Here is a 16,443-nt window from a genome sequence, read left to right as displayed (position 1 = left end):
AATCTCTTCTAGAATGGAACTTTTCCTAGAAAATCCCTACACCTTGCTTATAAAGAAAGCAAGCCCTAATTTTGAGTTTCTCCTTGGAAATGGTGATTGGAATCACTTCTTACCCATTGCATTGAAATATTCTTTGTAAATGGGTCCTCATACCGGGTCTCCTCCCAGTGGTGAAAGTCTGTAAAGAGTAGGGAGCCTTGGATGAGGCGACAGTGGGCTAAGTCTCCATTGTTGCCCTTGTCCTAGCAGTTGCCCCTTTAGGACCCCTGCTAGTTTGAGCAGTGACAGGAACCAAGTTGATGGCCATAATAAGGGGCAAAGTTCATGCTAAGATTTTGCCCACGTGCTATATTAATGTCCCAACCATCTTTTGCATTCTATAATATTTTTTTCTTTTGTTTCTTTCTTGTGGCCATGATATGCTTTTAACTTTCTTTTAGCTGCATCAACCTTCGGGGCAACATTTCCATGCTCGCCCCAAACATGTGGGCAAGGAGAGGGGGTGTGCTAGTGCCTTGTGAACCAAGTGGTCATGTGGACCTAGAGAAGGAAAATGATGCAATAAGGCTTGTAATATGTGGAGGGGAGTGAAAAAAATAGATCAGAAAAATGACACCATGCAACCAAAATCAGGGTTTCCCAAGTAGTTCCCTTTCTGAAACCATCGGTCAATAGGGGAGTTCCCACAGGACTAGGATTGAAGATTAAGCCTCCATTTAAGGTGAGGGAACAAAACCATGGTCAAAGCCCTTCCTTCTTCCAAGTCACCCAATAATCCATGCCCAAGATGCCCAAGGAAAAACAAGCATAAGCACCCGATTGCATAATGAAAAACATACCTTTTGGGTTGGATTTCCCACCTTCTAACATATTCTCTTGACAAATGGGCGAGGGGACATATCACTAATGCAGGAAGCGAAGATCAAATGGCACAATGTATTGGCTACACTGGTGGTTGTCAAGGGCTAGTGGCCACTGGCTACCAACTGAAGAGAGATATAGGAGAAAAGTTTCTCCTATGGGATCACCCACTTTTGGTGGGTAACAAGGTAGAACAGTTACCACCAAAACTAATCCTCTACATAATGGTTGTTCTCACTCAGGCAAAGCTCTAAGAGCTCAACTCAATCCACAACAAACAATAATCCCAATACATACCTAAGGAGTGAGCTCTCATCTCCTTTAATAGTGATGGACTATTGAAATACCATGGGTGAATACCAAGGGTCATCCGAATACCACGGGTCTTTTCCTTCTTTTATTAAAGTGACTTATAATATTTTTTTTTCTTTAGTCACTTTTAATTAATTCATTCTCCCATAGCCCATAGTTAATTTTAATTTGTACCCATGCTACTAAGATACTCTCCTTTCCCAATATCAAAAAAAAGGGACATTACAATGTTTATGACAACAACATAAATCATGTGGGTTGGGCATTAAACTGATGTGATTTCACTGAACCCTGAAACCAAATTGTGCCTACAAAATTTCTACATTTTTCAGCCATTAATTAGGGCTAACATCTAGGGTTTTTATTGTTGTTTTATGTCATTTCAGCCATTAAAATTGGTTGCAATCTATTTCCTAGTTTATTCATTAAATAGTATTTTGTTTCCACTCTGTCTAGTATCAATTTTAGGCTATTTAGGTATTTTTGTTATTGTTGTTATAAATTGGCAGAAACGTTTAGCATAATTTGTATATCTATGGAATCTAAATTTCAAGCTTTCTAGAAATATAATTTTTTTGTATGAATCTCTTAGTAAGTGTTATAGGAATAGTTGTGTGATGTTACAACATTTTTCATCTAAACTCTAGATAGAAAATTGAGGGTCCTGTCTATAGACACAGTTGTTAGATTGCAGTACTATGTAACCACGAAGAGGGAAAGCCAAGCTTGATTGCCTGTAATGGAAGTGGAGTTACCACTTGGTTTTCAGGAGAAGCTGGGAGAACAAGGATGGATGAGTGAGGAAACTAAGATAATTAGGATATTAATGTTCCTTATGAGCTATGGTTGTAGGTTAGGCTTTATGTGAGAGTAGATTAAGGTTAATTAGCAACAACAAACAAAACCAGCGAAATAACGAAGGAGTAGAGAACAACTATCTAGGGTTAATAACTTAATATAAACTAAACTCTTTCCTCTTGGGTGGGCTATTTATTATTTGCATGAAAGAAGGAGCTGGAAGGATAGAATATGCAAACTTAATTATCCTCTCTTCAACCCAAAGAAACCAGCAGGCCTCAAGCATTAGATTGATTACCTCTCTTGATTTGGTGATCAAGTAAATTGGGAAGGGACCTAGACTGTATTCCTTTTCTAGGTCAAAAGCCCTGAACTAGGTGTAGATCTATGCAAACCCTAATCTAATATACTGAATAAAGGAAGCTACAAGGGTCATAGAGGGAACAAAAATAGCAGGAAATGAGAGAGGTTTTAGGTCCTACACTACACACCTATGAACTGCTCTCCCCCTGACCCTACACGCCTATGAAGCACTCTCCTCTTGCAAAAGACAAACCTACCAAGCTATCTCCCATGACATAATGAAACAAAAGCATCAACATGCACTCATAGCCAAAGTTAAACAATCAAATGCACTCATAGATGATTCATGGTGCTCTCAGTTGAGAAGATTACCTAACCCACAGACTTGTGTTGAAGCTTCCTTTGAGAGATGAAGTTGGAAGACTAGATGTGAAGAAGGGACTAGGCCAAATGCCTCAAACAAGCCAACCAAAGCAACAAAGGAACTCTAAATCCAAACGACGAGAAGATAACTATGTCGTAGCCTTCACAATGGTGGGGGGTTGAAGGAGACAACCAATTCAAGCAAGCCCAAGCATGTGGAAGGTGGAAGGTGAGATCACAAGAGAGCTAATGATTCCACATATTTTGATGTCTTAGAAAATATAATTTTACACCTTTTTGGAGGATAAGGGAGATCTAATTACAGCAAAGGATGCTCAAGTGTCCTTTCTAATGTTGCACTTACTATTATGGTGAACGGTGTTCGTAGGAGAATCTAACAATGGATTCATGATGCCCCATATTGCAAATAGTTTGGTCATACTATAGGGATTTCTTAGAAACCCCTTCCCCCTCCCAAAACCATACCAATGAACTGCAGAAAATAAGCATGGGCTGGTTGAATCAAGTAGCAGTTTGAAACATGCAACAAAACTACTTAAGTTTGACTAAGTGACACAAGGAATGACGACTATTTGGGGACCTAAGGGAGGCTCCGCAGCTAACAAAGACCCCAATTAATGCATGAAGCTGAAGAAGGACCAAAATCGGTCAACCAAAACACCCACCATAGCCAAAGATGTGACCAAGGATGACAAAAGTGAAAGGGGGAACCTACCATGGCACTAGAAATCAGATTTGAAGCTACAATAACTCATCTAGACCAAGGCAAGGGACCTAAAAGAAGAGACTACAACAAACCATGAGCTTTTGCTAGGACGGATAGGAAGACCTTGGTGTCATCTAAGGGTGGGTCATGTATGGTCAGTGTACTGTAAAATACCACCCAGCAACATCCAAAGGGATCAAAATTCTGTATTAAGGTCATACATTCGAGTTTACTCTATTTTCTTCCACAACTAGTAATAGAAGAATAAAAAGGGAAGTATAAACTACTCACAAAAGCATGATGGAATAAATAGAAGGTGCTGTTTTTTTCAGAATATTTCTATTGGCATCAGAAGTTTACCTGTATGTGAAGCTATGAGTGAGCACATCACCACTTTCAAGAAAAAGACGCAATGCCTTCACTACCTTGGAAGGTGAATACCATAAATGTGGTTGTTGGCTCAAATTAGAATATATTTCCCGTAATGCAGACATCTTTGCTTCTGCTGCCTTGACATTTTGTTTAATAGCTTTGGATTCTGAATTTAAGGATGGATCAACATCTGGGAATTCGACTATGAAATCCTTGTTATGGTCCTGTTTCACACATAAAACCAAATGAATATCTTCAGAGAAATATTCACAAAAGAAAATTGGACATTTATTTCAAATGATAAAGAGCAGATCAGTTGTCAATAGCACGATCCCATTGACTATCATTGCCTGTTATAGGACAATGGTATAAATTCCCATTCTTTTCTGTCTTGGAAACAAGATAAAAGCTCTTGAAAAAGCCACACTTTGACATGAAAGATGCCCTAAGCAATCAAAACATAGCATATATAAAAATTGTCAAATGTATAAATCTAAACACTCTGGTAATGACAAGTCCACATCATCCAGAATCCATCATATATTTCACAGGTAAATTTTGCAGAAATCTTCTCTCCTTTAAATATCGGAAAGAAGAAAATTTTAACTTTAAAAACCTGACCAGCAATAGACTATGGAACACCAATGTGGGTTTCCTTTTGGAAAATTGTAACATAGGTAAACTCGACACCTTACTTCCAAGAGACCTGTTGCTGCAAAATGTGGAACCGGAATTCAGAAATTGACAAATTTAATACTATTAATCCTCTGATACCAATTTATGAAACCCTAATTTCAGAAATTGACAATATCGAATCCCAGAATTCAGAGATTGATGTTTTAAAGCAGAATTTGTCAAATCTAATTACAGTACATACATGGCTTCCGCTTTTGAAGTCAATCCCTGTCTACCGTTGCTCCAAATCCATTCCCATTATCAAAAGACCAAAACCTCGCTGCCAAATTGGGCACAACGTCAGTACCCAACTCTAGAATACTCCAGAATTGCAACACTTTAGCCATCAAGGTTCAGTGATCCTCACTCTCTCTGTGGTGGCCCTCTGCTGTAATTTCCTTCTCGACTCCCCGAAAGCAACTCTAGAAAATCCTCTCTTATTATGGTTTCCTCGACTCCCTTATATACTCAATTGTCGTCTCTATCCCTCCACTGCCTATACATACAATCTTCTCAACCCTTCTCTTTACTTGCCATCATTACTTGCCACCTACAGTATCTATTATACTTTTCTGTTTGTCTGTCCGCTGTTGACAGTGCGACTTTATATGTCGTTTGATTATATTTTATATAATAAAATTTATACAATTCACTTTGATACCTTAATTACTTTTATAACATTTTTATGAATATGTTAATTTTTAATTAATTTAAATTGTTTTATTTATAGATTTAATAAATCATTTTATTTTAATATCTAATCACATTATTTTATTTATTGTAAATCAATTAAATTAAATCTATATTTTATTAATTTTCTTTTTTGTTATATATATATGGGTGGTATATATCAAAGGACCCATTCGATATATATATTATGTTATGGTGAGTTAGAAATTTAATTCGATAATCGATTTATTAACTTAAGTTTAGATATTTTCCAATATTAGCCGGTATGTATAATATTACAATACATTCGAGTCATGCATATGTAACTATCATATGGATGCCCTGTTGATTTTTAATGTGATGATGATGGTGGTTAACGTCCACTGAATGTGATGATGATGGTGGTTAACGTCCACTGAGACCAAATTGGTCTATCGGAGCTATAATTTTCTTAATTTTTAATTATCTAGCTCCTCGTCTTTTTTGGCGAGATTGGTGTTGTTGATTTGTTGGGCAGGGCTTTCTCCCTGCTTGTCTTGAGAGTTGTTTCTTTCTTGCCCGATTTCTTGTGCTTCAGAGTTTTCTCTAGAGTATTCTTCTTTGATGACAGTGTAGTGTTCTTTTTGTGCTCCTTCCCGTAAGTGGTTTCCCATGGGTTAGTATCTACCTAGGGAAAAGTGTCCATAATAATTCATTTCCTAAGTGTGACTTTATAAAGTGAAAGTGACTATATAAGTGGTAAAGTCAATGTTAAATTATACACTGAAAAGTGAATTTAAACATAAAGTACAATGTGGGTACTTTATTTAATGGGTGAGTTAAAAAATAGAAAGCGAAAATTAAATATACATTTATTCTCATCCCTTGATTTAAATGAATCTAAGCCACTATATCTCAGGGTTGCCCAAAAGTCATTTAGGGAAACAAAAGGGGGAAAAGAAAAGAGACTACATTCATTCTTCATGAGCAGATTGGAGAAAGGAGGCTAAGCGCTGGAGAAAAGTTCTAAAGGAGAAATTTGTTGTAGCAAGCTGAATGAGTGATTTCTGGGCTGTTGATCCTGCCGCCTACACTTACCTACAAGTCAGTGAAAAAAGCCTTCAACACCACAAGGCGTGGGTGGTGGCAAGGATCACAGAGAAGGTGTTGTCACACTAATCCCGGCTCTCTCTGTTTGAGCTATCTCCTAAGTTAGCTAAGGGGGCTAGTCCGTAATGAAAATTTAAGTTAAAAGATGTGAGTTTCTAGGAGAGTTTTATAGTGAAAATAGATTACTTTTTAAGATTTATAAGCAAAAAACTGATATGAGCAATAACCATTATAAGATAGGCATGAAATACATAAACAACCAGTGTCTTCCAAGTATTTGTTCCTTTAAGAAATGAAATTGTATTTTGCTTAAAATGAAGTGAAATGCTTTCAAACGAAAAGCCAAAATAACCCTGAAAAGTGAAACACTAAATTGTTAGCACAAAATATTATAAATTGCTTTCAAGATGAAAAAGTCCACAAATCAAAACATGGAAACTATCTTGCTCAAAAGGATACGAAATTAACTCAAATGTTAGACCAAGATGATAACAAAGTATGTTACAAAAATAATCTACAAGAGGCTAAACCAAAGAGTATGAGCAAGCTCTCCTCTTTGACTAGCCATGACTTAGCTCTCTGAAATAGCCAGATATTGATAAATAAAGTACAATATGTAAAAAATAAATTTTTCCAAGTTTGATATTTTGATGCAAGAAATAAAAACTTTAAGAAACTTGAAAGAATCCCTGCAAGACACAATTAAGATATAGATGAGACTTTGGAATTCAAAACACGTGGGTTCTCCTTGAATATTTTTCAAGAATGGGTTGATTCCTCTGAGAACTTCCCCTCACGCTTGAAAAGTTTGACCAAATAATGATTCATCTACAAAACTTCACCACAAATCATTAAATCGACATGAAATTAAATAAGTGCAGTGGAATGAATTCCTAGAGATACATCAATTATTCACTAGAAGATTTCTTTTTCCTAAAACAAATAATTAATTCTTATGCCAATATGAGATAGTTGCATACTAACATAACTTGAAACAAACATGAAAGAAATAATGACATGAGGAAATAAATAGAAGCATAACAAGAAGTCAAGAATTCACCACACATGTAAGGAGAAGAATACCATCACGCTTTACTTCAAAGACTGTTGTATTATATTGCAAGTAGTGAATACAATCCCGCAGAATCTCCTCAAGCACAATAGCTCGTATTACATGATACAATGTGAGAGCCCATGGCTCTATTATATAGAGAATTGGGAGCAAATCCCAATGAAGAATACTAATAACAAATGGCATTGGAGCCAATCCCAATGTAGAAGTGATTAAACAAGTGGCATGAGGTGACAATCCCAAAGAGAAATTTGAATTTGTTGAATGGAGTTCCAATGCCAAGTGTAAAAATCGAATTCTGGCAAGTGGATATCATTTTCTTCTTCCCTTATGTGCCAAATTCGAATTTTATGATAGAAGGACAAGTGTATATGGGTGGTAACCCATATGGGGACAATTTCCCACAAAAATCTCCACCAAATATTCTCCCAAATCCTCACAAATGTGCATTAACTTCACAAATTTGAATTTTCAAGTAAGCAATTTTTTCCTTTAATGCCACAAATTCGATTTTTATTTAAGCACATGTCATTTCCTTGATTTTAGGAGTCCACATCACTTTGGGACTTCACTTTAACTCCCCCATAATTTTCCACCTCATTTCCACAACATTTACCATGTGTGGATATTTATTTTTCTCCATTTATTTAGTTTCTGGCTTAATTAAATGCCACAATTTCCACTAAATTTAGAAAATGTGGGTTTTGAAGTTCCAAAACACATTTTTAACCCATCAAAGTGTGTCATAGTAGAAAGTTGAGGGTGAGAGGTGCAAATTTCATTACTCATACCCCATACAACTTCTTTAGACATCACTTCTTACATTACAAATGCAATTTTATTAGCAATTTCCGGTGCGGTAAATCTAAAAAATTAAAAACCTAGACCTAACCAAATTCCATAAATTTTTTTGTGTGATCTAGTATGGTAATATACATCGAATCTAGACACTAAGATGTGTTAGGTGCTCAATATTCGAACGTCACCTTCACTTTGGGGTAAAAAGTGAGTGAAAAAACCTATAAAATTATCTGCCTCTGAAAAAAATGGATAATTAACCAGATAAAAAAAACACTCCAAGGTGTACTCGTTTGCTGATCGAGTCCCAACATCGTAGGCCTGTTACAAACTCAAAAAATTCATCATTACTAGTATCACTTATTACAATTCCTCGCATGGGTACAAGAAAGATGATGAGAAGATAGAAGTAGAGTTAAAAAAATCTTTTGACTGATGATATCTGATGGTACAAGTGTCCTCTGGATCATCCTTGGGCATGGAGTCTTCATATAATCATCAGGTGCCACTCCAGTGGTCAACATGGGCAAAGTTGGGCACGGAAATCAAGGCATTGAGTTGGTATCGAAGCTATAGGCTAAAAATTGTAGTTTGAACAACAGACAGTAGTTTGGGACATCAAACAGTGGTTTGGACAACAAACTGAACTTTTGGACAGCAAATATTCTGGGATAGCAAGGTGAAATTTCACACAGACTGAACTTTTGGGACAGCAAGGTGTGCTGGAAAGTTCATTTCTCCATTTTCTTGGTTTTGTAAATTTTGGACAGCAGTCATGACCATGTTCTTAAGGATAGAGGACAGACTAGATAGGATATCCAACTTTGTTGTTTGGAATAATAGAATTCAAACATTGTTTGAGGAGGTAGCAGTTTGGGACATAGTGCGGCAAGTGGTTATACCTCTTATTGCTGCAGATGAACTTGTTGAATTCACAAAAAATAATGCAAAGGCAAAAAGGATTGATTGACAGTCTGAAGGATCATGCGATTCCTCAGGTGAGAGGAAACACATATGCATATCAAATGTGGACAACTCTAACCACTCTCTATCAGAGTACCAACGAGAGAAGGAAGATGGTACTCAAAGAACAATTGAAGAACATCATAATGACAAAGGTTGAAAGTATAGTTCATTATCTTGGCAGGGTCAAACATGTACGTGATGATTTGACTGCTATTGGTGAGGCAGTTGCACCCACAGAGTTAGTCAGGATAGCTGTAGCGGGACTTCCTAAGTCTTGGGAGGTCTTTGGAGATGTTGTTACCTCTAGGGAGAATCTTCCAATTGGGACAGATTTTGGGATGATTGTGTGTAGCATGAGATATGGAATACTGGTAGTGGTGGGGTGAAAATAGCAGATGAGGAGGATGTAGCCTTGATAGCCAGTGGGAAGAACAAAGGGAAGGCCAAGAAAAGGTCCTCATCAGATGGGGCTAAGGGAAAGGGGAAGAAGAAGAAGAGAGATACGGATATGTCCAAAGTCAAATGTTGGGCATGTCAAAAGATGGGACACTATGATGCTACGTGTCTTGAGAGGAAGAACAGGGGGAAGAAGGGTACTGCAACTTCAGCAGAGGTGGAGTAGTTTGCTTCACAGTTTGACAAGGACTTTGCATTTATTGCTTCTACATCTAGTAGGAGTACATCATCCGATGTGTGGTACATAGACAATGGGGCTTTCCGCCATATGACAAGTGCACAGGAGTTCTTTTCAGAGCTTGTAGAGAGCACACTTGATATTGAGATTGTACTAGGAGATGACCGCACTCTGAGAGCTAGTGGTGTGGGGACTGTGACCTTTGAGAGGGAGTCTTTGCCTCCTTCGAAGGTCATGGATGTTTTGTATGTTCTGAGGATGAAGAAGAACTTGATTTCATTGTCTACTATGGAAGAGAAGGGTTTGATGTCACTTTCTCAGGAGGGCAGGTATTGATGCATCCCAGAGGAGCTTCCACCACTTCGGCCAAAGTGATTGGAGTCCGCTCTAGGAAACTATACAGGTTCAGTTTTTAGTCGGCAGGAGCATTGGTGAGTAGCACATCTGGAAGCACTCACACTAGTACCACTAGCAGCGGAGACTTGTGCGAGTTATGTCACCGGAGGATGGCGCATATGCATCATGGAGCTTTGAGACTACTGAGGGTCATCACTATTAGAGTTCCAGATTTTAGTGTTGAGCATTATGAGGTCTACCGAGGGTGTGCTTTGGGCAAGTACACCAAGTTACCATTCCCAGCGAGCGACAACGATCTACACGTATACTAGAGTTGATTCATATTGATGTTAGTGGTCATATGTCTCATGTGTCTTTAGGTGGTTATGAGTATTATGTTATATTCATTGATCACTGCTCTAGGAGGACTTGGATATATTGCTTGAAGACCAAGGGCGAGGTCTTCAATTGCTTTAAAGAGTTCAAAGCTCTTGTGGAGAAGTAGATAGGTAGGAATATTCAGGTTTTGAGGTCAAACAATGGTGGTGAGTACACCGATGGTGGGTTTTCTGACTTTTGTGCATAGGGGGCATTAGGAGACAGTTCATGGTTCCTTACAACCCCCAGCAGAATGGGGTGTCTGAAAGGAAGAACATAGCTATTGTTGGGGCTGCTAGAGTGATGATTCATGATCAGGGGTTGCCTTTGTTTTTGTGGGTTGAGGCCTGCAATACTGTTGTTTATCTTCAAAACAGGAGTCCTCACAGAGTATTGGGGAATATGACTCCGAAGGAGGCTTTCACTGGAGAGAAGCCTCATGTGGGACATCTTCGTATCTTTGGATGTCTCACATATTCTTATATCCCCAAGGAGCAGAGGACAAAGCTGGAACCCATGGCAGAGAAGGGTATCTTTATGGGTTACAACGAGACTTCGAAGGCCTATCGGATCTTCATTCCTTCTAAACGGAGAGTGGTGATTAGGAGGGATGTGAAGTTCGAGGAGGAGAGGGCCTATCGAAGATCACGAGAGTATGATGAGAGAGTCACAAACTTCTCCTCAGTGTTAGCGCTTGAATTTGGCCTCAGGCTGAAAAAGACAAAATCCAAGGCAACATCAAACCACTTAGCCTCGTAGCTAGCCCTACGGGGACAGGAGAGGGCTCTCTCCGGGTCTATCTCGGCAAAAGGTCTTCAAAGGGCTGAGATGACCAATAAAGAACAATGATTTTAGGCTAGTAAACTGATAGGGAAAGTTTGATTTTAAATTTTTAGGGTTTTGTTGGAAAACTGAGCACAACAATTTTGGGTGCGGGGATGAGACACAGTTTTTGCAGAGGTCTTTTTGGGGCAAGGTAGGAGATTGTCTTGATGCCTTTGAAATAAGGGAATGGATAGATATGACCGGTGAGGAGCTAAGGAGAGCAAGAAACCATCGAGAGTTCTCCTTAAATAGATGAAAACATAGATATTAAGCAGACCTAAAGGCAGAGCATAGAAACCATGAATTCTACCTTAACACTTCATTTACTTAATTTGCAGAAGAGAAGAGTAGGAAAATGATACACATAACAAACTTACAAGTACATGAGAGAAACACACCATCAACACAAATCACCACAGGAATCCCAAATAGTGCTGCAAAACCCTGGTCCTTCCTTTGCCAAAATTGCAGAGATACAAAGAGTAATACAGTCTAAGCTTATCCCTCAAGAATCCAACCATGAAAATGACTAAGAAAATACATAATATAGGCAAGCTAACACATTCCCTTGCCTCTAGGGGTCGAGCTCATCATCCTAGGAGCTGTTTCAACCAATTCTAAACTGAGCACTACAATCTAGGCAATCAAAACAACTTGCCTCTATAAGCTAGGAAACCAATTCATTCATTAATTTTTTGCCATTTTATGAATGAATCTTCTAGAATAGGTAAATAAGTGTCATGTCAACATAAAATTACATCAATTACATCAAGGAGGATGAAAAATCCCACCAAAAAGTCAAAACTGGTCAAATGCTGCGTTTTCCTAAGCTGAAGGTGAAAAATTGAGAAAATGTCCTGATGCGTAGTGCGCCATTTCTCAACGCGTAGCGCGCCTTTGAGCCCACTTTTGGGGCACTTCCTGGCATCCAAATGAGGCACAAGTGGGCTTGTTGGAAAGGTCTGAGTGTCTACTCTCCAACCCAAGTGGAATTTCTCAATTTGGTGGCCATTTGCCCTCCAAAAATCAAATCTCCCAAGACTGCTTCCTGTGTGTCCAAAAAGGGGCAGTGAGGTCATTTTTTGCATGTTTTTTGACCTTTTGGGGGCCCAAAACTTGATGAAATGTCTTGGCAGTGGCTGAGAAAGTGTAATTTGTCATGACAAATCCAAAAATGCTGAGTTTTTGTGAAATGGACCTCCCCAACTTAAGGGTAGCGCGCGGCGCGCTACGCGTTGAGCCAAAACCCTGATGCGTAGCGCGCCTGAGCCCTACGCGTAGCGCGACTTTCAGATGCTTTTTGGAGGCCTTCCCGGTGTCCAAATTGGGCGCAGGATAGCTCGTTGGAAAGGCCTCTGAGTCTACTTTCTAACCCAAGTGGAATTTTTCAATTTGGAGTTCATTTGCCTTGTTAAAAATCAAATCTCCCAAGACTGGTCAAAATGTGCCAAATGAGGCTGCCTCAAGGCAGAGTGCTATTGCAGTCAACTTTTGAATGCCTTCCTCAACTCCAAATTGAGTTCATGATAGCTCATTGGAAAGCTCTTTGTGTCTAGTTATCATTTGACTCATCAAGCAAGTCATTTGGCCAACCAAGCTAGGAGAAAACTTGATTTTCCCAAGGTCACTTCAGAGGTGCCTTCAATTCTCCTGAGGCAACGATATTTTTGACATTTCTCTAAAACCATTATACCTGTGTAAAAAGTGAAGGAGGTTTTTCTTCCTTGGCATGTTGTGAACAAAAACCTCTCTCAGTTTTTCAAAATTCATCTTTGATTGCTCTGAAACATCTTTTGAGTGAAACTTGTCCCGATGTGTGAAACAAGGAATTTTGTCGAAATGAAGCGAAATGAAGGGGATAAGAGGCTTCTAAATTCTTGGGGAAATTTTTGGAAGTAGGGAGGGATGTTAGGAAGCAGGGGAAAGTGGAATCTCAGAGATCGAGCGAGGGGAAGGGGTCCAAAAGGGCAAAATACAGGCCTAGCCTAGAAAATTGCCAAGTTGTGGCAAGAAACTAGGGTTTGTGCAAAAATGAGGAATTTGGGGGATCTCAGTGATGGAAAGCATTTGATAAGGTACTTTAAGGATAGGGGAAGGTGTATGAACATCTGGATACAAGTTTTGCTAATGATTTGACCATCCAAGAGAAATTAGCTTTCAAAACCCTAGGAGAGGGAAATGACCTTGCTTAGGCGCAACTGAAGCATGAACAAGGTGTAAAATGACTCATTAGACACTGACATGATAATGACAACCCTATGAATGATGATAGACTCAGCAAAATGACGACATGGACCGACATTTGGACAAATTTAGAAGGAGTGAAAGCAAACCCTAGACCTAATGCCTAGTGACCAAATTTTGCTTGAAAACTCTTTGAAATGACAAAATTTGACCTTGACACTCTGAGACCACTTTGTAAGAGCATATTTGATCACTGAAGGAAGGCTGGAAAGACTGACACTAACACTCAGCAAGGAGGTCAGGTATAGGGAGCAGGACCTCAGGGTTCTGGATGGCTAGTATAGGAGGTACTTCAGTGTAAGCGACATTTGGGGCACTAGTGGCGAGTTCATCGAGCACTTCTTTAGGGAGTCCACTGGTACAAAGTTCACATGGCACTTCAGCTGACACAGGCACAGGGGTTGGTATAGGTTCTTCGAGGACAAGTGTTGGTACAGGCACACCAAGGTCAGTTGGCAGACCTTCAGGTTCACCAAACTGGGGGGGAGAGGATGAGGTTCCCTATGGGGAAGCTTCTTTAGGGAAGAGGAGGCCCAAGTGGCTTCAAGACACCTTGAAGGAAGCAAAGTCCGTTGGTCCTCCGAAGAGGGTGAACAGGGAGAGTGTGCCACCTAAGCGGTTTTGCAGTTATGTAGCCAAGGCTACCAGCATTGTTGACTCTAAGCCTACTAGCTATGAGGAGGCTGCCATCCAGGAGGTATGGAGAGAGGCTATGGTGGAGGAGTATGCCTCTATCATTAAGAACAATGTCTGGGAAGTGGTGCCTAGGCCTGAGGGCAAGTTAGTTGTGACTTCCAGGTGGCTCTACAAGATCAAGCATGCTACGGATGGCAGCATTGAGAAGTTCAAGGCTAGGTTTGTGGCTGGACGGTTCTCACAGATAGAGGGAGTTAACTATGATCAGACCTTCGCTGACACATGCACAGGTGCTGGTATAGGTTCTTCAAGGATAGGTGTTGGTATAGGCACACCAGGTTCAGTTGGCAGACCTTCAGGTTCAACAAACTGGGGGGCAGAGGATGAGGTCCCCTATGGGGAAGCTTCTTCGGGGAAGAGGAGGCCCAAGTGGCTTCAAGACACCTTGAAGGAAGCGAAGTCCGTTGGTCCTCCGAAGAGGGTGAACAGGGAGAGTGTGCCACCTAAGCGGCTTTGCAATTATGTAGCCAAGGCTACCAGCATTGTTGACTCTAAGCCTACTAGTTATGAGGAGTTTGCCATCCAAGAGGTATGGAGAGAGGCTATGGTGGAGGAGTATGCCTCTATCATTAAGAGCAATGTCTGGGAAGTGGTGCCTAGGCTTGAGGGCAAGTCAGTTGTGACTTCCAGGTGGCTCTACAAGATCAAGCATGCTGCGGATGGCATCATTGAGAAGTTCAAGGCGAGGTTTGTGGCTGGAGGGTTCTCACAGATAGAGGCAGTTGAGTATGATGAGACCTTCGCTCTCATAGCTCGGTACACCTCTATCCAGTCCCTTATTTCTATTTCTGTAGAAATGGGTTGGTAGATCCATCAGATGGATGTGAAGACCGCATTTCTAAACAGAGTTATAGAGGAGGAGGTGTATGTTGAGCAGTTGTAGGGCTTTGAGGTACTTGGGCAGGAGACCCATGTATGTCGGTTGAGGCGAGCACTCTATCGACTTAAGCAAGCTCAGAGAGCTTGGTATTCGAGGATTGATCCTTGCAAAAGATGGGCTTCACGAAGAGTGATGCAGATCCGAACCTATACTACATTATTGTAGGGGATGATCCGCTCATTCTTGTGTTGTATGTTAATGACTTGTTCATTACTGGGGTAAAGAGACTGGTTAGTGGTTGCAAGGAGGATATTGCTATGGAGTTTGAGATGAAGGACATTGGGCTGATGCATTACTTTTTGGGGCTTAAGGTGTGGCAGGAGGAGGGGCATATCTTTTTGGGGTAAGGGCAGTATGTTGTGGATGTGTTGAGCAGATTTCACATGGCAGATCGTAGACCCATGTCTACACCTATGGTTACCAACTGGAAGAAGCTTCATGCTTCAGATTCTAGTTTGGTGAATCCCACATTGTATAGGCAGCTTACTGGGTCCTTGATGTATCTGGTCCACACTAGGCTAGATATATGCTTTGCAGTGAACACACTTAGTCAGTTCATGGTTGAGGGAGGGTGCATTGGGTAGCTGCAAAGCATATTCTTAGTTATGTGCAAGGGACTGTTGGTTATGGTCTGGACTATAGGCGGGGAGATGGAGTGAGGTTGGCAGATTACATAGATTCAGATTGGGCATGGTGTGCTTCTGACAGGAAAAGAACTTCAGGGTGTTGCTTCGGATTGGGTTCGACAGTTGTGTCATGGTTCAGTCGAAAGAAAAAGTCATTTGCTTTGAGCTCTTCTGACGCTGAGTATATGGTTGCTAGCCAGGCTAGTTGTGAGGCCATTTGGCTTCCAAAGTTGTTGTATGGCCTATTTGATCAAGAGTTGAGACCGATGGTTATTCGCTGTGATAATCAAAGTTGCATTAAAGTCACGGAGAATCCAATGTTTCATGATAGGTCAAACACATTGACATGGTATATCATTTCATCAGGGACCATGTTCAGAAGGGGGCAGTTAAGCAGGAGTATATATCGATAGATGAGTAGGTGGTTGATGTTCTCACGAAGTCCTTGCCAAGAGGCAAGCATGTCCATTTCAAGGACAAGATGGATGTGGTGAGAAACACTTTCCTCGGTAAGAGGGAGTGTTGATTTTTAATGTACCTTGGACAAGTGGTTTCCCATGGGTTAGTCTCTACCTAGGGAAAAGTGTCCAAAATAATTATTTCCCTAAGTGTGACTTTATAAAGTGAAAGTGACTTTATAAATGGTCAATGTTAAATTATAAAGTGAAAAGTGACTTTAGACATAAAGTACAATGTGGGTACTTTATTTAATGGATGAGTTAAAAAATAGAAAGTGAGAATTAAATGCACATTTATTCTCATCCCTTGAACTAAAATGAATCTGAGTCATTAGATCTTAGGGTTGCCCAAAAGTCATTT

At 40.0% G+C, this 16,443-nt stretch overlaps 1 protein-coding gene across 4 annotated transcripts in view; it reads right to left on the bottom strand.

Annotated features, from left to right (window-relative positions):
* The window catches only part of CYL1 (alpha-N-acetylglucosaminidase family / NAGLU family), a 468,268-nt gene that overhangs the window by 33,934 nt on the left and 417,891 nt on the right, over positions 1 to 16,443 (bottom strand). For 3 of the 4 annotated variants that reach the window (XM_089425375.1, XM_089425370.1, XM_089425372.1), the window contains one exon: positions 3,725 to 3,960. In XM_089425375.1, the coding sequence (XP_089281501.1) occupies positions 3,725 to 3,960 (236 nt within the window). Of the gene's footprint in view, positions 1 to 3,720; positions 3,961 to 16,443 lie in introns of those variants that run through there. The other variant, XM_089425378.1, reaches the window with a different exon arrangement.

This window comes from Pinus tabuliformis, chromosome 6 (assembly GCF_031772625.1).
Source record: "Pinus tabuliformis cultivar Carrire ecotype Pingquan chromosome 6, CPIR1, whole genome shotgun sequence".
Lineage (NCBI taxonomy): Eukaryota > Viridiplantae > Streptophyta > Pinopsida > Pinales > Pinaceae > Pinus > Pinus tabuliformis.
This window is presented reverse-complemented; position numbering and strand designations above follow the sequence as displayed.